The sequence below is a fragment of the Puma concolor genome, chromosome B2, assembly GCF_028749965.1.
Source record: "Puma concolor isolate L17-30 chromosome B2, mPumCon1.1.hap2, whole genome shotgun sequence".
NCBI lineage: Eukaryota > Metazoa > Chordata > Mammalia > Carnivora > Felidae > Puma > Puma concolor.
In genome coordinates, this window is record NC_141671.1 from 55,807,743 (window position 1) to 55,833,741 (window position 25,999).

The 25,999-nt window shown below is 37.5% G+C and overlaps 1 protein-coding gene and 1 non-coding gene across 2 annotated transcripts in view; one reads left to right on the plus strand and one right to left on the minus strand.

Annotated features, from left to right (window-relative positions):
• PRIM2 (DNA primase subunit 2) overlaps positions 1-25,999 on the plus strand; it is a 342,261-nt gene that overhangs the window by 200,245 nt on the left and 116,017 nt on the right. Inside the window, exons 9-10 of the mRNA XM_025925313.2 lie at positions 492-564; positions 5,649-5,834. Coding sequence (XP_025781098.1) covers positions 492-564; positions 5,649-5,834 — 259 coding nt within the window. The remainder of the gene's footprint in view (positions 1-491; positions 565-5,648; positions 5,835-25,999) is intronic.
• On the minus strand, positions 23,935-24,041 carry LOC112863049 (U6 spliceosomal RNA). The gene has a single exon (XR_003223869.1). It is a non-coding gene; the product is annotated as a U6 spliceosomal RNA (small nuclear RNA).

Consider the following 25,999-nt stretch of genomic DNA (forward strand, 5'->3'; position numbering starts at 1 on the left):
CCTTAAAGAGAAGTTACTTCAGTTCAGACCTTCTATCAACCCTGCAAAGCAGGCATTGCTATCTCCATTTGACAGATAAGGAACCTGGGGTATAGAGAGTCTGAGTAACTTGCTGAAGGACCCACACTAGTAAGTGATGGTTCCTTATTTAAGCTCCAGTTATCCCTTGCTCTGCTGCCCTGCTGTTAATAAGGGATCAATAGTAGAGACTTGAACTTTAACAATAAATTGCATTATGCTTCTAAGAAATGGAAATGACACTTTAGAAGTCAGGAGATCCAGATGGTCACTATATTTTTGTATTATTTTTGAGTAAGTTACTTAAATGTATTCTGTTAAATACCTTTAAAATACTTGGCTATGTTTCTGCGAACGTTTATATGTAAAATGTCTTATTGTGATTTTAATCTGTATCAGAATAAATTTCCTTTGAAATGATTAAAATATGTTGTAAAAATCCTATTTTAATATTTTCTTCTTTTTAATTTTAGTCATTCTTACACTGGTCAAGATTACAGTACACAGGGAAATGCTGGGAAGATTTCTTTGGATCAGATTGATTCGGTAAGCATCGCATCCTTCTAAACTTGAACCTTTGTCAATGAGGAAGCACAGATTTTCTTCAAAGATTATTCTGGGGTGAGGAGATGGGAGAGAATTTCATTTTATTGCTTGCCAACCATTTTTAAAGGAAGTCCCATGTGCTATACAGGTGAGTTTTTGTAATCATAGGAAAATCAAACTTAATCAGCAAATTATTTGCATTCTGATGAACAGAATTTAATCTGTTTTTCCAAAGGGGTATTCTTTTAGGTGATGATAGCTAAATGGTATTTGTATATTTATATTTAAATACCTTATACCTGCTGGCTTAGTCAGAACATGTGACTCTTGATCTTGGAATCGTGAGTTCAAGCCCCATGTGGGGTGTAGAGATTACTTAAATATATAAACGTTAAAATAGGGGCATCTTGGTGGCTCAGTCGGTTGAGCGCCTCTTGATTTTGGCTCAGGTCATGGTATCCTGGTTCGTGAATTAGAGCCTGTGTGAGACTCTGCACTGACAGTGCAGAACCTGCTCGGATTCTCGCTCTCTGCCCCTCCCCCGCTCTCACTCTCTAAATAAATAAATAAATAAATAAACAAACAAATAAACAAACATTAAAAAAACAAGGATGTAATTAGAGGATATAGGTAAGGACTCTTTCTTTGCACATGCAAAGTGCTATTCAGACATTCAGATGTTACTTGTTTTAAATAGTGATTACTTCCCATATGTCAGATTTTGGAACAGAAGTTACTTTAGTTCAAATCTCCTATCAACCCTGAAAAGCAAGCATTATTATCTCCATTTGAAAGATCGGAAACCTGGGGGATAGAGAGTCTGAGTAACTTGCTAAAGCACACGCTATCTCTCTCTCTCTCTCTCTCTCTCTCTCTTCTCTCTCTCTCAATAAAGAAATAAACAAACTTAAAAAAGTTTAAAATACATTGAGTGAATTAATGAGTGAGTAAATGAATGCCCCACCCACCCACCCACCTACCTACACACCAACCTTATACATTGAGAAAAAGAGAAATGGAAAATGCTAAGTTTGCTAGGGCTGCCATAACAAAATACTACAGACTGATGATGCCTTAAACAACAGAAATTTATCTTCTCACAGTTCTGGAGGCTAAAATTCTGAGATGAAGGTGTTGGCAAATTTGAGGCCTCTTTCCATGACTTTTAGGTGGCCACTTTCTCCCTGTGTTCTCACGTGGTCTTTCCAGTGTGCTTGTGCATCCCTGGTGTCTCTTCCTCTTCTTAGGACACCAGTCACATTGGATCAGGGTCCCACTCGCATGACTTCATTTATATTAATTCCCTCTTTAAAGACCCCAGCTCCAAATACAATCACATTCTGAGGTCTTGGTGGTTAGGACTTCAACATACGAATTTTGGTAGGTTACAGTTGATTTCATTAACACTAAGTATAGGCTCCCATGCTTGTGTTGCTACTAGATTAATGGACAGCTCATTTCAACTTCACTTTGTGGTTCTGTTGTAGAATGAAAGAGTAGTATGCTTTACTATAATTTATAGAGTTTTTCTTTTTAATGCATTGTAGAATTTCTGCTCTACCCCAAAAAGGGAAACTAAACCAGCCATAAATAATCTTTATTTAGACAGTTACCAAATTATTTACAATAAATTAAAAATACATTGACATTTTAATGCTTGGAAATAAGAATAAGGTGAGTAGGGAGAGACCAGGAGTTTTTAGAGACCAGAATGAATAGGTTGTTTTCCTGTTTGGAAAAATTATAATCAAGTACTTGCAGTTAATATGTCTAGAAATAACATAAGGATTGCTCACTTTGTACAGTTGAATTGAAATTTGTTCTCAAGGATGCCCCATCCTTTACTTTCCTCAAACAGTTATTATCTCTAACACTTCCTCTGTGCCATATGATTTGTGTTTATACTATGTGAATGGTTAGAAGTTAATTCTATTCCTGATTCAATCAAGATGTTCTGCCGTTCACAAGCAACTGTGAACTTCACTGGATACTGTGGGAAGACATAGAAATATAATCATTAATTTACTGAATATATATTGAACCCATCAATTATGTACCAGCCACTGTGCTGTGGATACAGAGGTGAATAAAACAGAAAATTCCTCTACCTTCATGGACCTTACATGAGGGAGGTAGACAACATGTAAATAATAAATAATCAATATAATGATAAATTATCTTAAGTGCTATGATGATCATATCTGTGGGTCTATGCTTGAGACCCTGTGCTAAATTGATTAAGTGTATCTTTATCTGTACTTCTTCCTAACTATCTGTACTGCCTCGTCCTTATAACAGCATGTCATTATCACATCCCTTGATATTCTCAGTTTCTTCTTCAAATGTTTTCTTTAGATTTTTCTTCTCATTGAAATCTGGCTCTCTCAATGATGTTGTTTCTCCTGTGCCTCTTGGTCGGTCTGTCTGTCTGTCTGTCTGTCTGTCTCTCTCTCTCTGTCTCACACGCACACACACACACACACACACACACACACACACCTTAATTTGGTATGAGATGTATCTTCCTTGGTCCATTTTACCATTTCCAAACCATTTCTCTGCCTTCCTGCCTTCCATTAGCAGAGCTATAGCTCCTTTAAAGCCCTGTAATCCCATTACAGTTCTCCTTGTTGCCTGCGTCCCTGTCTCCTGCTCTTGTTCACGGGTGACTGTAGCATGCTGTCATGGTCTCTTGCACTAGCATTACTCTTGTTACTCTTCTTGGCCTCTGCAACATCCATGTTGATAATTCATCCATGCTCTGGTCTTACAATTCCTTTGTCTGCTCATTATCCATAAGCATTTTTCTGTTCCATTGCTGCCAACCTAGACCGTATGTTTTTCATTTCCATTATTTGGATTACTTCCAGAGTATCTTCCTTGCTTCCGTATATAATCTGTTCACTACACAACAACCAGAGTTCTCTTTGCTTATCACATCATGTCAGTCTTCTGATCTGAACCCTCTATTGAGTTTCTATCACATCTAGACTAGAATCCAAACTTATAACTATGGCCTATAATGCCATGTGTACTCATGATTCCAATTTCATCTTCTCCATTCTGTCCCATTCACACGTTTAGCCACTTGGACCTTATTGCTATCTCTGGAGCACACCATGTTCATTCCTTCTCAAGATCTTTGCTTTTGTTTCCTTTACTTAGAGCAGTATTCCTGGATCTCATTTGACTGGAATCCTGCTTAAAATAGGATCATAGCTGCAATGCCAACTCCTCAGAGAGGCTTTACTGGCCACCTAAAGTATTCCTTTCCTATTCACACTTGATCCCATTAATCTGTTTTATTTTCAAGGCTTTTGGAATTAGATGTTACCTTTATGTCTGCATTCATTGTCTGTTCTCCCATTTGAATGTAAGTTCTTTGAGGACAGGGTATTTGACTTCTTTGTTCACTGCTAGTTCCCCAAGGCTGCACACAGAGTTGTGTTCAGTAGATATTTAGTGATCGAATGAGTAAACAGTGTTCAAGGAATTGTGCCAAAGGAAGCTGAAGTTGAACTGGGTCTTGACCAATGGCTTGGCTTTGGCTAGATGGCATGGGAAGTAGGAAGGGTTTTACCCCAGGCAGGGCCAGTGGAGTGACAAAAGTGAGAAGGAACATACAAAACATGACCATGTGATCATGGAATAACCCAACTGACTGGAGCAAAGGATTCATATTGGTATGGTAACACACTGGGCTTTTTTACCCTAGTTCCATGGCACTTGATTTATGCCCTTGTTAGAGCACCCATTATATGACTGATTTATGTGAGTTTTAGTTGTATAATAGTGACTGTTTCTTTTTATTTTGTGTAAGTGATTTAAAGGGGAGAATTACATTGTATTCATTTTCTTGTTTCCCAAGCCACCTAATACCTATTTGTTCTGTTGCACGTAATTGAAAAGTAGCTAGTTACAGACATTGACAGAACCTTGAATGTTCATAATAAGGAGGTTAAATATTCATTGGTGTTTTTGGATTAGAAAAATGTTTAAGAAAAATAATTTGGTTAATAGTATGAAGATACAAGAAGGAACACATGAAAACAGCAGACCTGACAAGGGAGGATAGAGGCCTGGCTGGACTAGGTTGGGGATGGAAGAATTTCAAAGTTGTTAAGATGAGAGGATAAAGAAACTGGATGGTCGCTAGAGGGAGCAGCAGAGGCAAACAAAGTGATACCTGCTTCTGCTTTGGGAGAGTTGAACTTCCGAAAAAATATGTGAGGGCGTGAGAAGTCTTGGGAGAAGGATATTGAGGAAGTCAAAGAGAATGCAATTGAAACCATAAATGAAAAAGGTTTTCTTTTTGTTAAAGTTTATTTATTAGAGAGAGAAAGAGAGAGAGAGAGAGGGCAGAAGAGGCAGAGACAGAGGGAGAGAGAGAGAATCCCAAGCAGGCTCCTCACTGTCAGCACAGAGCCTGATAAGGGGCTCTATCCTATGAACCCTGAGATCATGACCCGAGCTGAAACCAGGAGTCAGGTGGGTAACTGACTGAGCTACCCAGGTGCCTCCGTATTATTTTCTTGCAACTGCATGTGAATCTATAATTACCTCAAAAGAAAAATTTAATTAAAAATGAAAAATAAGTGAAATAAATTTTAATAATATATTTTATTCAATCCAGTATATCCAAAATTTTATCATCTCAACATGTAATCAATCAGTATAAAAATGTTAAGAAAACAGTTCATCTGTAATTGCATTAAAAATGCTTTCTTGGGGCGCCTGGGTGGCGCAGTCGGTTAAGCGTCCGACTTCAGCCAGGTCACGATCTCGCGGTCCGTGAGTTCGAGCCCCGCGTCGGGCTCTGGGCTGATGGCTCGGAGCCTGGAGCCTGTTTCCGATTCTGTGTCTCCCTCTCTCTCTGCCCCTCCCCCGTTCATGCTCTGTCTCTCTCTGTCCCAAAAATAAATAAACGTTGAAAAAAAAATTTAAAAAAAAAATGCTTTCTTATAGTTTTTGTTTTTATTCTAATTAGACTAAATTTACAGTTTGCAAATTAGATTGAGTTTGCAACAGCTATTGTGAGGAACCTGGTAAACCTTCCACATAACAAAAAACTCTTTTTCTCGTAGCTTTCTACCAAATCCTTCCCACCTTGCATGCGGCAGTTACATAAAGCTTTGCGGGAAAATCACCATCTTCGTCATGGGGGCCGAATGCAGTATGGCCTCTTCCTGAAGGGCATTGGTTTAACACTGGAACAGGCATTGCAATTCTGGAAGCAGGAATTTATCAGAGGAAAGATGGATCCAGACAAGGTAATTTTGAAAACTCACAACAGTAGCTGAAATTTTAATTTGGTTTGAAAACTTAAGGTCTGTTGGTCTATTTTTTAAATATACCTCTGAAATATAGTTGAACATTCTAAAAGATAAATGTGTCTACAATATCATTTTGGTAACAAACTCCTATATTAATCTAATAGATTCTAAACAAAAGATTGGGAAAGTTTAATTCAAAGGATGAGATTGAAACAGCAATGTAAGTGGTAAAGTCATGCTTAAGAGTCATTGTCTTTGAAGGTATATTGCCAATAGTCATTATAAGACTGAACTAGGAGATACTGAGAACAAATAAAAACAATTTTAGATGTTTTTAAATTTTTTTCTGCAGAATCTTTCATTGAGCATTTTTAGTTAGACATTAATCACTAGAAACCTGAGAACTGCTTTTCAATCTATTCATAGTACTCAGATCCCCATTCCTATTCCTTATTTCTCTTCAGTAGTACTAGCTAATAACATTTTATTTTGGAAATACAGTTTTTTGTCCCTTGTGTGCCATGAATTAAGTTCTTTAATGCTTATTTGTTGGTTTGCTTTTTCTTAGAAAAGATAAATTATATAGAACAAAGAATATTTACCAAGTAAATTTCATAATGACACTTTATTAAGTCTTCTGTTAGTTGGCTAGAGCTGCCATAATAAAATCCCACAGCCTGGGTGCCTTAAACAACAAAAAAATTATTTTTTCACAGTTCTGGAAGCTGGAAGTCTAAGATCAAGGTGTTGGCAGATTTGGTTTCTCCTGAAGCCTCTTTCCTTGGCTTCCAGATAGCTCCCTTATTGCTCTGTCCTCAAGTGACCTTTTCTCTCTCTCGGTTCACTTCTCTGATGTTTATTCCTCCTCTCATAAGGACATCAATCATATTGGGGTAGAGTCCCACCATTATGACCTTATTTAACTTTAATTAACTTCTTATTTTTATTTTTTTAAGTTTTTATTTAAATTCCAGCTAACATACAGTGTGATATTAATTTCAGGTATGCAATATAGTGATTCAGCACTTCCATACAGTACCTGGTGCTCATCACAAGTGCACTCCTTAATCCCCATCACCTGTTTAACCCATTCCCCTACCCACCTCCCCTATGGTAACCATCAGTTTGTTCTACATAGTTAAGAGTCTGCTTTTTTAGTTTGCCTGTGTCTCATAATTATCTTTTTAAATGCCATATCTCCAAATATAGTCACATTGGGAGTTAAGACTTCGACACATGAATCTTAGGAAGATACACCTCAGCTTATAACACATCTCTAGCTTTATCTTTTTTAAAAAGTTCAGATCATTTTATAAAATTACAGATTTGTTTTTAAAACTGGCTTTATTGTAAATTTTTCAAAGAATCTTAAACTTATCATTTAATAGTTTTCTTTAAACACAGTTTTGGATAATGTTTCTTAGACCTTTATTATATATTTTTTTATTTTAAAGGTAACATGTTTTGATTATAGGAAATGTGAAAAATACAGAAAAATTTACCTGCCGTTTCTCCATTCAGAAATAACTATTATCACCTTTAGCCTTTCTCTCTAGGGTGTAGATAACTAGCTAGAATATTGTGTTTTAAAAGTTGACATTTTTTTAACGTAATTACCACAGGTTGTTGAATGATTTTTGAAAATATCATTTGGATGACTTGCATGACAGTTCATCCTTTGAACGTGTTAGAATTTGTTTAATCATTCCCCTATTACTGGGCATTTCGTTGTGTCTTTTTGACTCTGTCATAAATGTTATTGCAACCAATATCCTCAGCACATAAATCTTTGATTATAGCTCTGATTATGTCCTCTGTATATATTCACCAGGGAATAAATTTACCTGGTAAAAAAACTATACACAGCTTTAAAGTTTTGATGCATGTTACACAAAATGACTATTTAAAAGGTTTTAAATTAGGCTCTCATCAAGCTTTATGAGAATCTTGCTCTGTCACTGGCATCATTATATATTATTACTTTAAAATATTTTTTGATCTTTTTATTAGGAATTTGATGTATTAAGTGGGCAAGGGTATTAGGGTTCTCCAGAGAAACAGAATCAAAAGAGAAACAGAGGGAGGGAGGGAAGGAGAAAAAATACTTATTATATTGAATGGCTTAGGCGATTTTGGATCCTGACAAGTCCCAAGATCTGTAGTTGGCATCCTGGAGACCCAGGAGAGCTGATAGTATAGTTCCAGTTGGAAGACTGGCAGGTTTGAGACCCAGGCAGAGCCAGTGTTTTAGTTTGAGTCTGAAGGCAGTAAAAACCCATGTCCTAGCTCAAAGCAGTCAGGCAGGAGGAAATTCTGTCTTACTCACTGGAGGGTCGGTCAGCTTTTTTGTTTTATTCAGGACTTCAGAGGATTGGAGGAGACCCACTGACACTGGGGAGGGCAGTCTGCTTTACTCAGTGTACCAGTTCAAAGGTTAATCTAATCCAGAAACACCCTCACAGACACATCCAGGATAATGTCTGACCAAATGTCTGGGCACCCTGTGGCCCAGTTAAATTGATACATAAAATTAACTGTCATAGTAGATAAGTGTTTATGAGCCTTGATTTTGAAAAGAGAGAGAAGTTGAGCTAGCATTTTAGCTTGGTTTGTGCTGTAAACTGAGAGGGGAAAGAAGAAAGGGAGAGAAAGGGAAACTTGCTGCAAGTGCTAGGCCTTTGTCTTGTGCACCTGTTCACTGACCACCTTCTTTTATGTGTGTCTGGGATGGTCTATGTATCCGTGTCGTCAGTACTTAATTATTTTAAATCAGTGTTTTTGAAAAACAATTTTAAATGCGACTTTTATTTTGCAGTGTAAAAGTAGTTTCCTCAAAAATTATTGTAAAAGACAATCAAATAATTTTTACCTTTCTAGATAATATATTGCAGTCTGTATTTTCATTTGCTTATTATTGATTACAGAAAATAAATTATTTTGACTGAAGATTTTAAGTTACACTTATAATTTACTGTGTCTGTCTAGTGTTCTGTTGTTAGTCTGTACCTGTAAATAAATGTTCATGCTTTTCTCAATTATATCTTCTCACATATTTTTGCAACGGAATGTCATTTAGTATCCCTGAGTTTATTAAAATATTCTCTTCAGTTTGATTACCTATTTATTGTCACATAAAATTAAAAATATTCCTTTTAAGAAGTATAGAAAATTGATGGCTTAAAATACTGTTTACAGAGGATGATTTTGAATGAAGTATATTAGGCTTTTTTTTTTTTTTTTTTTTTGTGGTGCTCCAATTAAAGGACCTTGGTGTTAAAGCTAGGAATGATTTGGAACATTCAGTCCTTCTGTTGTATGTTGTGGTGATAGAGTCAGTTTCAACTGAAATTCTTCTGTACTATTGCTTCCCAAAATACCACATATCTGATTTCTTTCTCTTTATGCATATGTCCTCATTGTACATTATTTGAGATACATTGCTTTGGACATCTGAGCAAAAATTATGGGGACTTAGCCATTGCTTCTGAGGCAACAGAGAAGTCATTTGTACCTCCAGCACTTTTGAGCCACAGTGCTGTTACCTCTGCTTCCTTCCCTCATTGCACTGCCTAGTTCTAAATATTGCTTCTCCCTAATTCCTTTCTAAAAACGAAGTTCTCTTAGTGAATTGACTGCCCAATTTGTATCTGTTTCTTTCTCTCATCTTCCCTTGCTTGTGTTTGTTGCAGACATATATTTAGTTGTTGTTTAATACTTTGAATACTTTTCAATCTAAAGTTATAGTTCATGTTGGAGGGGAATTTGCTGACTGTAAAATAACCTAAAGCTGCATGTATTAGTTTTTGTAACTGTCATCTAGAGTATAAATACTAAAGTAGCAAATCCCGAGATATCTTTTATTAAGGTTTAGCAGTTTTTGTATTACAGTCTACAGTTTCTTGTTTTATCTTATAAACATTTTTAAATAGTACTGATGCAGTTGTGGAAGCAAGTTAAGGTTCTGATGCTCACTGTTATTTTTTATTGGGAATTCAGTGTATCAAGTCAGTGCTTCTATGTATGGAAAACGTAGCCATCTGTTTAAAATTTTTTTTTTTCAACGTTTATTTATTTTTGGGACAGAGAGAGACAGAGCATGAACGGGGGAGGGTCAGAGAGAGAGGGAGACACAGAGTCGGAAACAGGCTCCAGGCTCCGAGCCATCAGCCCAGAGCCTAACGCGGGGCTCGAACTCATGGACCGCGAGATCATGACCTGGCTGAAGTCAGGCGCTTAACCGACTGCGCCACCCAGGCGCCCCTATAGCCATCTGTTTATAAAATGTTTATTCAGAGTTGTTAGTTTGGATTGGTTATTTCCTGTTTCTTTAAAAATTTTTTCAGACTAGCATACACTCTCCAGCAGATGGTGTTAGTAATGTAGAGGTACCACCTTATATAGCTACCAGTTACTTGCTACTGATTATACTCTTTAGTTTTGGGCACTTATCACTACTTTATATTTATTGTTTCTTAATTTATTATCTATATCCTACAGTTAGAAGAAAAACTATATAAAAGCAGGTATCTTGTCACTCTTATTCACTGTTGCATGTCCAAGCACCTAGAACAGTGCCTGACTTATAATAGGCACTCAATAAATGTTTATTGAATGAACTGAAGAATAAGTCTCCATACAAATAAATCCATGGAAAACTAGAAAATTGCATGTTTTCCCCAAATTCCTTCATATAACTCAGGACACAGTACTTACACAATTGTTTGTTAATGTGCTTTTATTCCATTTATAGTGAACTTGAAGCTGAATTAAACCAAGAATTTTAATAGAACCTGAAATTTGCTATATAAGCTATTTATTTTATAAACTAGAAGAGATATCTCATCATGGGCTTGCCAAAAGTGGTCCATGGTATAAAAAAGGTTAAGAACTTTTAAAGGTTATCATAGCAGAGGATAGGGTTTTTAGTTTATTGTCCTATACTTATTTATTTAGTAATTGCAGTTTTCATTTTTCTCCTGCTATATAGAGTATCAGTATTGATCTGTCTTCATTGAACTTTACACATACCATCTTTAGAACTCTTAACAAATTGTAATATCTTTGTTTGCATGTATGTCTTATGACTAGGTTTTGAGCTACTTGAATAGAGGGACTATGACTTTTCCACTTTTGGTCTCAAGGGCTTAGCACAAGACCTGGAAGCTGTTAGATGTTAGATGTTAGCTGTTGAGCCACAGTGCTGTTATCACTGCACTGTGAATACATGGTAGATTCTGCCTAAGCTTTAAAAAGTGGCTTTGTGTATGAGAAAATACTTTTTTTGTTTCTTTTTTAGGTAGCAGTATATTTCTAACAAGTTATGAAATATTAACAGTTATTTTAGTAGCTAACCAAATTTGTTGTCTTACATGTATTTTTCTAAATCAAAATTATAGGTTGGAAGAATATATAACTACAAAGGAAGTGGTAACCAGTTATCATTACTATTATTTAATGTCCAGAAATATAGTTTCAGTTACAGTTATATACAAAATATAGTAGTCAAATTCTGATTCTCATTAAAAGTATAAAGAAATATGCATATGTGTGTGTGTGTATACACTAACATACTTAATCCATTTACTTTGCATTGATTACTCAACAGATTTTATTTCATCATGGGTAAGTGTTCTGGAGATACTGCAAAAAAAGACATAGCCCTTGTTTATGAGGACTTTGTAGCCTCCTGGAAAAAACATAGTGCAAATATACAAATTCAGTATGATAATTGCCATGATTGAGATGGTCACAGGATTCTGTAGTAAAACATAGGAAGGGGCTGACAGGAAGGAGAATAGTAACTGAATGTATTATGCAGTGGAGATGTCATATTTGCCAGGTCAAGTTGCAAGGGAATTCCATGTTGAGTGGATTGTGTTTCAAGAGAAATGTTAGGTAAGAGAGTGTAGCCTCTGCTCTAGGTGGTAGAAATCTGAACTGTAAAAGAATTGTGGCTAGAGATGAAGTCTGTAGATACAGGCTTTTATTTTAACATAATTACTAAAGATGGATGGATTAGTAGGCCAGTAAGAGGTGGTATTGCTAGATAGGTAATTTCTGACTGGGGTTAGGTCATCTTTGTATAGTCAGTTGATAACTGTAGTTTAGTTAGATATACATAATTTCATAAGCTTGAATATTTACTAAAATTGCATAATGAATCTGGGATGTTATGAAGGTTTACTGACAAAGAAAAATAGTTTGAACGAAATTTCCACCTGCATTTCCACTTGGTTCAAATGAATTTGGCTTCTTTAAATAAGGATTTCTGATTATGGGCCAACATTAATTTTTTAAAAATGTTTTTGCTTTAGGATTTCCATTTGCTTGGTAATAAGGTGAGTTGAAAGATAGAAGTAACAAGAAAGCAATTACAAAACATGATTGGTGAAAGGAAAGTATTGCTAGAGGAAGTTATTAAAGTGGATCGTGTTAGTGTTTCTTGAACATCAGTCTTGAATTAGGATTTGAAAGAAGTGAATGACATGGATGAATACAGAGGTAGGGAAGGAAAATAATGTACACTGAACAGGAAATGAGGGAAAGGTAGTCAAAGCATTGTTCATGCTTCTATTATTTGTTTTTATTATTTGATAATTATTTCATTATTTACTATTTATTCACTGAGGGCTTTTTTCTCTGGCCAGCTAATTTGGGAATTGTTGAAATTTGGGGATGTTGTCATTTTTAAATTGCTGTTTTCAGGCTTCTTTTTGGATTTTACCTTGTCAGTATATTTGAATACCATTTTTATTTGGGTGCATATTGTACTACAGGATAAGGGGTTTTTGTATTAAAATATCAACCATTTCCAAGAGGAATATTCTGGTGTTATGAATGACCTTGCAGAGTAATTATTTTAGGGCATACCTGACTCCCAAAATATTAGTTTCATAAGGGAGGGTTTTTATTCTTGGACTTAATTGTATTGAGTATGAATATTTATGATATATTAAAAATTTAAAAATAAAGCCTTTTTTTGAGTGTAGTTGACACGTGATGTTACCTTAATTTCAGGTATACAACATAGCAATTCAGCAAACTTAAGCTTATGCCATGCTCACCACAAGTATACTTATAATCTATTATGATATTACTGGCTATATTCCTTGTGCTCTACCTTTTGTTCCCATGATGTATTTCTTCCATAGCTGGAAACCTGTATCTCCCACTCCCATTCACTCATTTTGCTCATTCCAACTCCCCTCTCTTCTGGCAAGCAGCAAATTGTTTTCTCTATTTATAGGTTTGAGTCTGCTTTTCATTTGTTTGTTTATTTGTTTTGATTTTAGATTACACACATAAGTTAAATCATGTGGTATTTGTCTCTGTTTTATTTCACTTAGCATAGTAACCTCTAGGTCCATCCATGCTGTCACAAATGGCAGGATCTCATCCTTTATTATGGCTGAGTAATTTTCTATAATGCATGTATACGCATGCGCGCACGCGCGCGCGCACACACACACACACACACACACACCACTTTATCTGTTCATCTATCGATGGACACTTGGGCTGCTTCCGTATCTTGGCTATTGTAAATAATATTGCTATAAACATAGGGATATATATACATTTAAAAAAATTATTGTTGGCATTTCTTTGGATAAATACCCAGAAGTGAAGTAACTGGGTCATAGGGTAATTCTGTTTTTGATTTTTTTAGGAAACTCCATACTCTTTACCACACTGGCTGTACCAGTTTACATTTCCACCAGCAGTGCACGAGGGATTATTTTTCTTCACATTTTTGTTAACATTTGTTATTTCTCATCATTTTGATACTAGCCATTATTACAGGTGTGAGGTGATATCTCATTGTTTTTGATTTGTATCTTTCTGATGATTAGTGATGTTGAACATCTTCCCATGTGTCTGTTGGCCATCAGTATGTCATCTTTGGAAAAATGTTGATAAGGTTCTCTGCCCTATTTTTAATCGAATTACTTGTTTTGGGGGATGTGGGGTTGTAGAAGTTCTTTCTGTATTTTGGATATTAACCCCTTGTTGGATACATCATTTGCAATAGGTTCAATGGGTTGACTTTTTGTTTCGTTGATGGTTTCCTTTGCTGTGCAAAGCCTTTTATTTTAATGTAGTCCCAGTAGTTTATTTTTGCTTTTGTTCCCTTGCCTTAGGAGATCTTCTAGAAAAATGTTGCCAAGGCCAATGTCAAATTCCTGCTTGTGTTCTCTTCTAGGATTTTTATGGTTTCAGGTTTCACATTTAAGATCTTTACTCCTTTATGAATTTATTTTTGTGCACGGTGTAAGAAAGTGATCCAGTTTCATTTTTTTGCACGTAGATCTCCAATTTTCCCCACACCATTTATTGCAGAGACTATCTTTTCCCCATTGTATATTCTTGCCTCCTTTGTCGTAGATTAATTGATCATATAAATGTGGGTGTATTTCTGGGCTCTATTCTGTTCCACTCATCTATGTATCTGTTTTTGTGCCAGGGCCATATTGTTTTGATTACTACAGCTTTGTAATATATCTTAAAATCTGGGATTGTGATACCTCTAGCTTTGTTGTTTTTCTAAAGATTACTTTGGTGGTGCAGGGTCTTTTGTGGTTCCATACAAATATTAGGAAAATTTGTTCCACTTCTGTGAAAAATGTTATTGGTATTTTGATAGGGATTTCACTGAATCTGTAGATTGCTTTGGGTAGAATGGGTATTTTAACAATATTAATTCTTCCAGTCCATGAGCATGAAATATCTTTCCATTTGTTGTGTTGGTTTTCATTTCTTTCATCAGTGTTTTACAATTTTCAGAGTATAAGTCTTTCACCTTGTTGGCTATATTTATTCCTAGGTATTTTATTCTGTTTGGTGCATTTGTAAATGCAATTGTTTTTTTAATTTCTCTTTTTGCCACTTGGCTGTTAGTGAATAGAAATGCATCTGGTTTCTGTGTATTAATTTTGTGTCTTGCAATTTTACTGAATTCATTTATTTTTAAAAAATTTTACTTATTTTTGAGAGAGAGGAAGACAAGAGAATGCCAAGCAGCTCTAAACCGTCAACAGGGAGCCCGATGCAGGGCTCGAACTCATGAACTCTGAGATCATGACCTGAGCTGAAACTGAGAGTTAGACACTCAACCGACAGGACCACACGGGTGCCCCTACTGAATTCATATATTACCTCCAGTGGTTCTTTGGTGGTGTGTTTAGGGTTTTCTGTGTCTAGTATCATGTCATCTGCCAATAGTGATAGTTTAATTTCTTCCTTACATATACGGATGTCTTTTATTTCTTTTTTCTTGTCTGTTTTCTGTGGGTACAACTTCCAGTACTTTGCTGAATAAGAGTGATGAGGGTAGACATCCTTGTCTTGTTTCTGATCCTAGAGGAAAAGCTTTTTTTCACTGTTGAGTATGATGTTAGCTGTGGGTTTTTCACATGTAGCCTTTATTATGTTGCGGTACCCCCTCCAAACTTATTTTGTTGAGAAAGTTTTTATCATGATTGGATATTGAATTTAGTCAAATGCATTTTCTGCATTTATTGAGTTGGTCATAGCATTTTTATTCTTCATTAATAAGATGTATCACATTGATTTGTAAATGTTGAGACATTTTTGCATCACTGCAATAAATCCCACTTGATCATGGTGAATGATTGCTCTAATGTGTTGTTAAGTGCAGCTTGGTAATATTTTGAGGATATTTGCATCTGTGTTTGTCAGAGATATTAGCCTGTAGGTTTATTTTTTTCTAATGGTGTGTTTGGTTTTGGTATCAGGGTAATCCTGGCCTCCTAGACTGCATTTGAAAGCTTTCCTTCCTCTTCTATTTTTTTGGATTAGTTTGAGACTAGGTATTAACTCTAATTTAAATGTTTGATAGAATTCATCTGTGAATCCATCTAGTCCTGGACTTTTACTTACTTATTTTTTTTTTTGTAGTTTTTTGAGTATTGATTAAGTTTAATTACTAGTAATTGGTCTGTTCATATTTTTTATTTCCTCCAGATTCATTTTTGGGAGAATGTATGTTTGTAGGAATTTTTCTACTTCTTCTGTGTTGTCCAGTTTCTTGGCATATAATTTTTTATAGTAGTCTCTTATAATCCTTTGTATTTCTGTGCTGTTGGTTAGTTGGTTATTATTTCTCCTCTTTTGTTTCTGATTATTTGGGTCCTTTCTCTCTCTCTCTCTCTCTTTCCCTTTTTTGGTAAGACTAGGTCAAGGTTTATTAATTTTGTATTTCTTTTCAAAGAATCAGTTCTTGGTTTCATTGATCTTTTGTATGTTTTTTTTCCTTTTTTTAAGTCTCTGTGTCTTTAATTTGTGCTCATATCTTTATGATTTCCTTCTTTCTGCCTTAGACTTTGTTCTTTTTTTAGATCTTTTAGGTGTAAGTTTAGATTGTTTGAGCTTTTTCTAATTTCTTGAGGTAGGCTTGTATAGTTATATATTTTCCTCTTAGAACTGCGTTAGCTGCATCCCAAAGATTTTGGATCATTGTGATTTTACGTTCATCTGTCTCCATGTATTTTATTATTTCTACTTTCATTTCTTTGTTAACCCATTGGTTACTTAGTGTCATGTTTAGTTCTATGTATTTGTGTTTCTTCCAGTTTTTTTCTTGTGATTTCCATTGTCATGTTGTGGTTGTGGTTGGAAAAGATGCATGTTATGCTTTCAGTCTTTTTAGATTTATTGAGATTTGTTATGTGGCCTAACATATCCTGGAGAATGTTCCATGTGCCCTTGAAAAGAATGTGTATTCTGTTGTTTTTGGATCTGTATATGTTATATCCATCTGGTCTAATATGTCATTCAAAGACCCTATTTCCGTATTGATTTTCTGCCAGAAAGATTTACACAGTGATATAAATGAGGTTTTAAAGTTCCTTACTATTATTGCATTACTGTCAATTACTCCCTTTATTTCTGTTAATAATTTGTTTTGTATATTTAGGTGACTAATGTTGAGTGCATAGATATGTACAATTGTTATGTCCTCTTGTTGGATTGATCCCTTTATCATTATGTAATGCCCCTGCTTATATCCTGTTACAGTCTTTGTTTTAATACCTATTTTGTCTGATGTAAGTAATGCTACCCTGGTTTTATTTTCTCTTTCATTTTCATGAACTGTCTCTTTCAATCCCATCGCTTTCAGTCTGTATGTGTCTTTAGCTCTGAAGTGAATCTCTTGTAGGTACATTATAGATGGGTCTTGTGGGGTTTTTTGGTTTTGTTTTGTTTTTTAATACTGCCACCTGTATCTTTTGATTGGAGGGTTCAGTCCATTTACATTTAAAGTAATTATTGATACGTATGTATTTATAGTCATTTTGTTCATTTTTTCTAGTTGTTTCTGTAGTTCTTCTCTTTGCTTTTTTCTTCTCTTGTTTCCTTTCATTGTGGTTGCTGACCACAAGCTACATTTGGCTTTCTCTTTATTTATTAATGTTTATTTGTTATTGTGAGAGGGAGAAAGCACACAAGTGGGGGAGGGACAGAGAGCTGGATATGGAGCATCTTATGCAGACTCTACGCTGACAGCAGAGATCCCAGTGCTGGACTCAGTCTCATGAACCACGAGATCATGACCAGAGCCGAAGTCAGATGCTTACCTGACTGAGCCACCCGGGCGCCCCGTGGCTTTCTCTTTATTTTTTGTGTATCTGTTGTAGGTTTTGGTTTTGTGGTTACCATGAAGTTCTGTATAACATCCTAAGTATATAGCAGTCTATATTAAGTTGATGGTCACTTAAGTTTGAACACATTCAAAAAAATTTTTTTTAAACTCCCTTTTCTTTTCTTTTTTAATGAAGTTTATTGTCAAATTGGTTTTCATACAACACCCAGTGCTCATCCCGAAAGGTGCCCTCCTGAATACCCATCACCCACCCTCCCCTCCCTCCCACCCCTCATCAACCCTCAGTTTGTTCTCAGTTTTTAAGTCTCTTATGCTTTGGCTCTCTTCCACTCTAACCTCTTTTTTTTTTTTTTTTTTCCTTCCCCTCCCCCATAGGTTTCTGTTAAGTTTCTCAGGATCCACCTAAGAGTGAAACCATATGGTATCTGTCTTTCTCTGCATGGCTTATTTCACTTAGCATCACACTCTCCAGTTCCATCCACGTTGCTACAAAGGGCCATATTTCATTCTTTCTCATTGCCACGTAGTACTCCATTGTGTATATAAACCACAATTTTTTTTATCCATTCATCAGTTGATGGACATTTAGGCTCTTTCCATAATTTGGCTATTGTTAGGAGTGCTGCTATAAACATTAGGGTACAAGTGCCCCTATGCATCAGTACTTCTTTATCCCTTGGGTAAATTCCTAGCAGTGCTATTGCTGGGTCATAGGGTAGTTCTATTTTTAACTTTTTGAGGAACCTCCACACTGTTTTCCAGAGTGGCTGCACCAGTTTGCATTCCCACCAACAGTGCAAGAGGGTTCCCGTTTCTCCACATCCTCTCCAGCATCTATAGTCTCCCGATTTGTTCATTTTGGCCACTCTGACTGGCGTGAGGTGATATTTGAGTGTGGTTTCGATTTGTATTTCCCTGATGAGGAGTGACGTTGAGCATCTTTTCATGTGCCTGTTGGCCATCCGGATGTCTTCTTTAGAGAAGTGTCTATTCATGTTTTCTGCCCATTTCTTCACTGGATTATTTGTTTTTTGGGTGTGGAGTTTGGTGAGCTCTTTATAGATTTTGGATGCTAGCCCTTTGTCCCATATGTCGTTTGCAAATATCTTTTCCCTTTCCATTGGTTGCCTTTTAGTTTTGTTGGTTGTTTCCTTTGCTGTGCAGAAGCTTTTTATCTTCATAAGGTCCCAGTAGTTCATTTTTGCTCTTAATTCCCTTGCCTTTGGGGATGTGTCAAGGCAGAAATTGATATGTCTGAGGTCAGAGGTCTTTTCCTGCTTTCTCCTCTAAGGTTTTGATGGTTTCCTATCTCACATTCAGGTCCTTTATCCATTTAGAGTTTATTTTTGTGAATGGCGTGAGAAAGTGGTCTAGTTTTATTCTTCTGCATGTTGCTGTCCAGTTCTCCCAGCACCATTTGTGAAAGAGACTGTCTTTTTTCCATTGGATGTTATTTCCTGCTTTGTCAAAGATTAGTTGGCCATATGTTTGTGGGTCTGGTTCTGGGGTTTCTATTCTATTCCATTGGTCTATGTGTCTGTTTTTGTGCCAATACCATGCTGTCTTGATGATTACAGCTTTGCAGTAGAGGCAAAAGTCTGGGATTGTGATGCCTCCTGCTTTGGTCTTCTTCAAAATTACTTTGGCTAATCGGGGCCTTTTGTGGTTCCATATGAATTTTAGGATTGCTTGTTCTAGTTTCGAGAAGAATGCTGGTGCAATTTTGATTGGGATTGCATTGAATGTGTAGATAGCTTTGGGTAGTATTGACATTTTGACAATATTTATTCTTCCAATCTGTGAGCACGGAATGTATTTCCATTTCTTTATATCTTCTTCAATTTCCTTCATAAGCTTTCTATAGTTTTCAGCATACAGATCTTTTACATCTTTGGTTAGATTTATCCCTAGGTATTTTATGCTTCTTGGTGCAATTGTGAATGGGATCAGTTTCTTTATTTGTCTTTCTGTTGCTTCATTATTAGTGTATAAGAATGCAACTGATTTCTGCATATTGATTTTGTATCCTGCAACTTTGTTAAATTCATGTATCAATTCTAGCAGACTTCTGGTGGAGTCTGTCGGATTTTCCATGTATAATATCATGTCATCTGCAAAAAGTGAAAACTTAACTTCATCTTTGCCAATTTTGATGCTTTTGATTTCCTTTTGTTGTCTGATTGCTGATGCTAGAACTTCCAACACTATGTTAAACAACAGTGGTGAGAGTGGACATCCCTGTCGTGTTCCTGATCTCAGGGGGAAAGCTCTCAGTTTTTCCCCATTGACGATGATGTTAGCTGTGGGCTTTTCATAAATGGCTTTTATGATGTTTAAGTATGTTCCTTCTATCCCGACTTTCTCGAGGGTTTTTATTAAGAAAGGATGCTGAATTTTGTCAAAGGTCTTTTCTGCATCAATTGACAGGATCATATGGTTCTTATCTTTTCTTTTATTAATGTGATGTATCACGTTGATTGATTTGTGAATGTTGAACCAGCCCTGCATCCCAGGAATGAATCCCACTTGATCATGGTGAATAATTCTTTTTATATGCTGTTGAATTCGATTTGCTAGTATCTTAATGAGAGTTTTTGCATCCATATTCATCAGGGATATTGGCCTGTAGTTCTCTTTTTTTACTGGGTCTCTGTCTGGTTTAGGAATCAAAGTAATACTGGCTTCATAGAATGAGTCTGGAAGTTTTCCTTCCCTATTTTTTGGAATAGCTTGAGAATAGGTATTATCTCTGCTTTAAACGTCTGGTAGAATTCCCCTAGGAAGCCATCTGGTCCTGGACTCTTATTTGTTGGGAGATTTTTGATGACTGATTCAATTTCTTGGCTGGTTATGGGTCTGTTCAAGCTTTCTATTTCCTCCTGATTGAGTTTTGGAAGCGTGTGGGTGTTTAGGAATTTGTCCATTTCTTCCAGGTTGTCCAGTTTGTTGTTGGCATGTAATTTTTCATAGTATTCCCTGATAATTGCTTGTATCTGAGGGATTGGTTGTAATAATTCCATTTTCATTCATGATTTTATCTATTTGGGTCATCTCCCTTTTCTTTTTGAGAAGCCTGGCTAGAGGTTTCTCAATTTTGTTTATTTTTTCAAAAAACCAACTCTTGGTTTCATTGATATGCTCTACAGTTTTTTTAGATTCTATATTATTTCTGCTCTAATGTTTATTACTTCTCTTCTTCTGCTGGATTTAGGCTGTCTTTGCTGTTCTGCTTCTATTTCCTTTAGGTGTGCTGTTAGATTTTGTATTTGGGATTTTTCTTGTTTCTTGAGATAGCCTGGATTGCAATGTATTTTCCTCTCAGGACTGCCTTCGCTGGATCCCAGAGCGTTTGGATTGTTGTGTTTTCATTTTCGTTTGTTTCCATATATTTTTAAATTTCTTCTCTAATTGCCTGGTTGACCCATTCATTCTTTAGTAGGGTGTTCTTTAACCTCCATGCTTTTGGAGGTTTTCCAGACTTTTTCCTGTGGTTGATTTCAAGCTTCATAGCATTGTGGTCCGAAAGTATGCATAGTATGATCTCAATTCTTGTATACTTATGAAGGGCTGTTTTGTGACCCAGTATGTGATCTGTCTTGGAGAATGTTCCATGTGCACTCAAGAAGAAAGTATATTCTGTTGCTTTGGGATGCAGAGTTCTAAATATATCTGTCAAGTCCATGTGATCCAATGTATCATTCAGGGCCCTTGTTTCTTTATTGACCGTGCGTCTAGATGATCTATCCATTGTTGTAAGTGGAGTGTTAAAGTCCCCTGCAATTACCACATTGTTATCAATAAGGTTGCTTATGTATGTGAGTAATTGTTTTATATATTTGGGGGCTCCCGTATTCGGCGCATAGACATTTATAATTGTTAGCTCTTCCTGATGGATAGACCCTGTGATTATTATATAATGCCCTTCTTCATCTCTTGTTATAACCTTTAATTTAAAGTCTAGTTTGTCTGATATAAGTATGGCTACTCCAGCTTTCTTTTGGCTTCCAGTAGCATGATAAATAGTTCTCCATCCCCTCACTCTCAATCTGAAAGTGTCCTCAGGTCTAAAATGAGTCTCTTGTAGACAGCAAATAGATGGGTCTTGTTTTTTTATCCAATCTGATACCCTATGTCTTTTGGTTGGCGCATTTAATCCATTTACATTCAGTGTTATTATAGAAAGATATGGGTTTAGAGGCATTGTGATGTCCGTAGGTTTCATGCTTGTAGCGATGTCTCTGCTACTTTGTCTCACAGGATCCTCCTTAGGATCTCTGTAGGGCTGGTTTAGTGGTGACGAATTCCTTCAGTTTTTGTTTCTTTGGGAAGACCTTTATCTGTCCTTCTCTTCTAAATGACAGACTTGCTGGATAAAGGATTCTTGGCTGCATATTTTTTCTGTTCATCACATGGAAGATCTCCTGCCATTCCTTTCTGGCCTGCCAAGTTTCAGTAGAGAGATCAGTCGCGAGTCTTATAGGTCTCCCTTTATATGTTAGAGCACATTTATCTCTAGCTGCTTTCAGAATTTTCTCTTTATCCTTGTATTTTGCCAGTTTCACTATGATATGTCGTGCAGAAGATTGATTCAAGTTACGTCTGAAGGGAGTTCTCAGTGCGTCTTGGATTTCAATGCCTTTTTCCTTCCCCAGTTCAGGGAAGTTCTCAGCTATTATTTCTTCAAGTACACCTTCAGCACCTTTCCCTCTCTCTTCCTCCTCCGGAATCCCAAATATGCGTAGATTATTTCTCTTTAGTGCATCACTTAGTTGTCTAATTTTCCCCTCATACTCCTGGATTTTTTTATCTCTCTTTTTCTCAGCTTCTTCTTTTTCCATAATTTTATCTTCTAGTTCACCTATTCACTCCTCTGCCTCTTCATTCCGAGCCGTAGTTGTCTCTATTTTATTTTGCAGCTCATTGATAGTATTTTTTAGCTCCTCCTGGCTGTTCCTTAGTCCCTTGATCTCTGTAGCAAGAGATTCTCTGCTGTCCTTTATACTGTTTTCAAGCCCAGTGATTAATTTTATGACTATTATTCTAAATTCACTTTCTGTTATATTGTTTAAATCATTTTTGATCAGTTCGTTAGCTGTTGTTATTTCCTGGATGTTTTTCTGAGGGGAATTCTTCCATTTCCTCATTTTGGATAGTCCCTGGAGGGGTGCGGAACTGCGGGCCACTTCCCCTGTGCTGTCTTGAATAACTCGCGTTGGTGGGTGGGGCCGCAGTCAGACCTGATGTCTGCCCCCAGACCACCGCTGGGGCCACAGTCAGACTGGCGTGTGCCTTCTCTTCACCTCTCCTAGGCGGGATTCACTGTGGGGTGGCGTGGCCTGTCTGGGCTACTTGCACACTGCCAGGCTTGTGGTGCTGGGGATCTGGCATATTAGCTGGGGTGGATCGGCAAGGTGCACAGGGGTGGGTGGGGTAGACTCAGCTCGCTTTGCCTTCAGTGGTCCTTTTCGGGAGTGGCCCTGTGGCACCCGGAGGGAGGGAGACCTGTCGGAAGGATGGATGCACAGATGCACAGCCTTGGGTGTTTGCATAGAACAAGCAAGTTCCCTGGCAGGAACTGGTTCCCTTTGGGATTTTGGCTGGGGGATGGGTGAGGGAGATGGCAGTGGCAAGTGCCTTTGTTCCCTGACAAGTGAGCTCTGTTGTCTGGGGCTCAACAACTCTCCCTCCCGTTGTCCTCCAGCCCTCCCGTTCTCTGAGCAGACATGTTAGCTTATAACCTTCCAGATGTCAAGTCCCGCTTGCTGTCGGAACACACTCCGTCAGGCCCTTCAGCTTTTGCAAGCCAGACTCGTGGGCTCTGCTTGGCAGGTGGGCTGCCCCTCTGCCCCCTCCCGCCAGTCCGTGGAGCGCGCACCACCTCCCCTCCCTTACTACCTTCTTCCGTGGGCCTCTCATCTGCGCTTGGCTCCGGAGACTCCGTTCTGCTAATCCTCTGGCGGTTTTCTGGGTTATTTAGGCAGGTGTAGGTGGAATCTAAGTGATCAGGAGGACGCGCGGTGAGCCTAGCGTCCTCCTACGCCGCCATCTTCAAATCCCTTTTCTACCATATATATATATATATATATAGAGAGAGAGAGAGAGAGAGAGAGAGAATCATATTTTAAATCTTTTTATTCACCTATTTTCTATTTATTCATATGTCTAATTATGGCCTCTTCTAAAGTGGTCTGTATAACATTTCTTTCTTTTCTGTTTTTTTTTTTTTTATGTATTAGAGCAACCTTACATTTAGGACATTTTATTTTTTTTTAATATGAATTATTGTCAAATTGGTTTCTATACAACACCCAGTGCTCATCCCAACAGGTGCCCTCCTCAGTGCCCATCATCCACTTGCCCCTCCTTTCCACTCCCTATCAACCCTAGTTATTTTCAGTTTTTTAGAGTCTCTTAAGGTTTGCCTCCCTCCCTAACTTTTTTTTCCCTTCCCCTCCCCCATGGTCTTCTGTTAAAAAAAATATGGAACACTTCACAAATTTGCGTGTCATCCTTGCATAGGGGCCATGCTAATCTTCTCTGTATCATTCCAGTTTTAGTATATGTGTTGCCAAAGCGAGCACTCTATAACATTTCTTGTAAGGCCAGTTTGGTGGTGATAAACTCCTTTAACTTTCATTTGGGAAACTTTTTTTTTTTTTAACTATTTCTTTTTCATTGCTAAATGATAATCTTGCTGGATAGAGTATTCTTGATCAGAGGTTTTTTTACTTTTAGCACTTTGAATAATACATCATGCCATTCCTTTCTGGCCTGCAAAATTTCTGCTGAAAAATCAGCTGATTGCTTTATGTGATTTCTCTTGTATGTAACTTATTGTTTCTCTCGCTGCTTTTAAAATTCTCTCTTTATCTTTAAACTTTAATATTTTAATTATTATATTTCATGGCATGGGCCTCCATGTGTTCAACTTGTTTGAAACTCTCTGTGGTTCTTGAACCTGGAGGTCTATTTTTTCTTATAGAATAGGGATATTTTCAGCTCTTATTTTTTCATATACGTTTTTTGCCCCCTTCTCTGTCTTCTCCATTGGGGCCCTCTATAATGTGAATGAGCACTTAATTTTGTCCAAGATATCCCTTAACCTATCCTCATTTTATAAAACTCTTTTTTCTTTTTTCTTTTCAGCCTTGGTACTTTCCATTATCTTGTCTTTCAGATAACAGATCTGTTCTTCTACATCCAGTAATCTACTCTGGCCTCCCTCAAGTATATTTTTTTGTTTCAGTTATTGTATTCTTCAAGTCTGATTGGTTCTTTCTTATATTTTCTCTCTTATTGTTGAAGGTCTTACTGAGTTATTCCATACTCCTCTCCATTCCAGTGAATATCATTATGATCATTACTTTAAACTATTTATCAGGAATATTCTTTTTCATTTATTTTTCTGAGGTTTTGTTTTGTGTTTTGGGGGAAGCATATTCCTTCATCCCTCCAGTTTGCTCTACTCTCTGTGTTTGTTTCTATGAATTAGGTGGGACAGCTGCTTCTAAACTTTAAGAAATGATTTTGTGTATGGTCATTGTTTGTGTGGCCCATGTGTGCCTAGGCTGGGGTTCGTCCTAAGGCTCTCTATGCAAAGGATGCCCTGGCAGGACAGCTGCAGCTGAAGTGGGCACAGGCTGGGGTAGTCCTGGGGCGCTCTGCACAGAGGAAACCCTGCCATTATACCTAAGGCTGAAGTAGTTATGGGTCACTGTGGTCCCTGGGCCCTCCATGCAAAGGGTACCCTGGCAGGACAGCCAATGCTGGGGTGGGTGCAACCCAGGGATTCTGGGTTTCTCCACACTGAGGGTACCCTGGGAGGATAGCTGAAACTGAAGTGGGTATAAGTCACGGTAACCCAGGCTGCTAAGTGCAGGGAGGGCCCTGCAGGGTAGCTGGAGCAGAGGATGGGTTGAGTGTCCTTTAAAAAAAAAATAATAATAGAAGTTTTTTTTTTTAAGATTTTTTTTTAAGTGATCTCTATACCCAGCATGGGGCTCAAGACCACAACCCTGAGATCAAGTCATGTGCTCCACTGACAGAGCCAGCCAGGCGCCCCTGGGTTGGGTGTCCTGGGTGTTCTGCACAGGGTGCACCCTGTCACATGGCTGGAACTGAGGCAGGTGTTGGCTGGGAGGCCCCAGAGTGCTCTGCACTGGATGTGTCCCAGCAAGCTGCCTGAATCTGATGTGGCATGAACCTGGAGTGTTTAGGGGTGTCCATGTGTGCACTGCCCTGGGGCCACCTTGGTGGAATGGCTAGGACTGGTGTAGGCCAGGGTACCAGGGCTCACTGAGGTGGCAGGTCAGTTAGGATGTGCGGACCCTGCCCCCTTTCACATCATCTGGATGAAGGGGGAATATAAACCAAGGCTCTTGCCAGCCACTGTAACCTGGAGAAAGTTCTTTCCCACCATTTGGCCAAGTTCTAGAGCTGGCTTTTTTGTATGCTAGGTGCCCTTTGAAACCACGGTTTCTTTTCTTTTCCCTGGTCCTTCAGGGGCTGATGTGGGCTAGGGACATGGTGCTGGATAAGG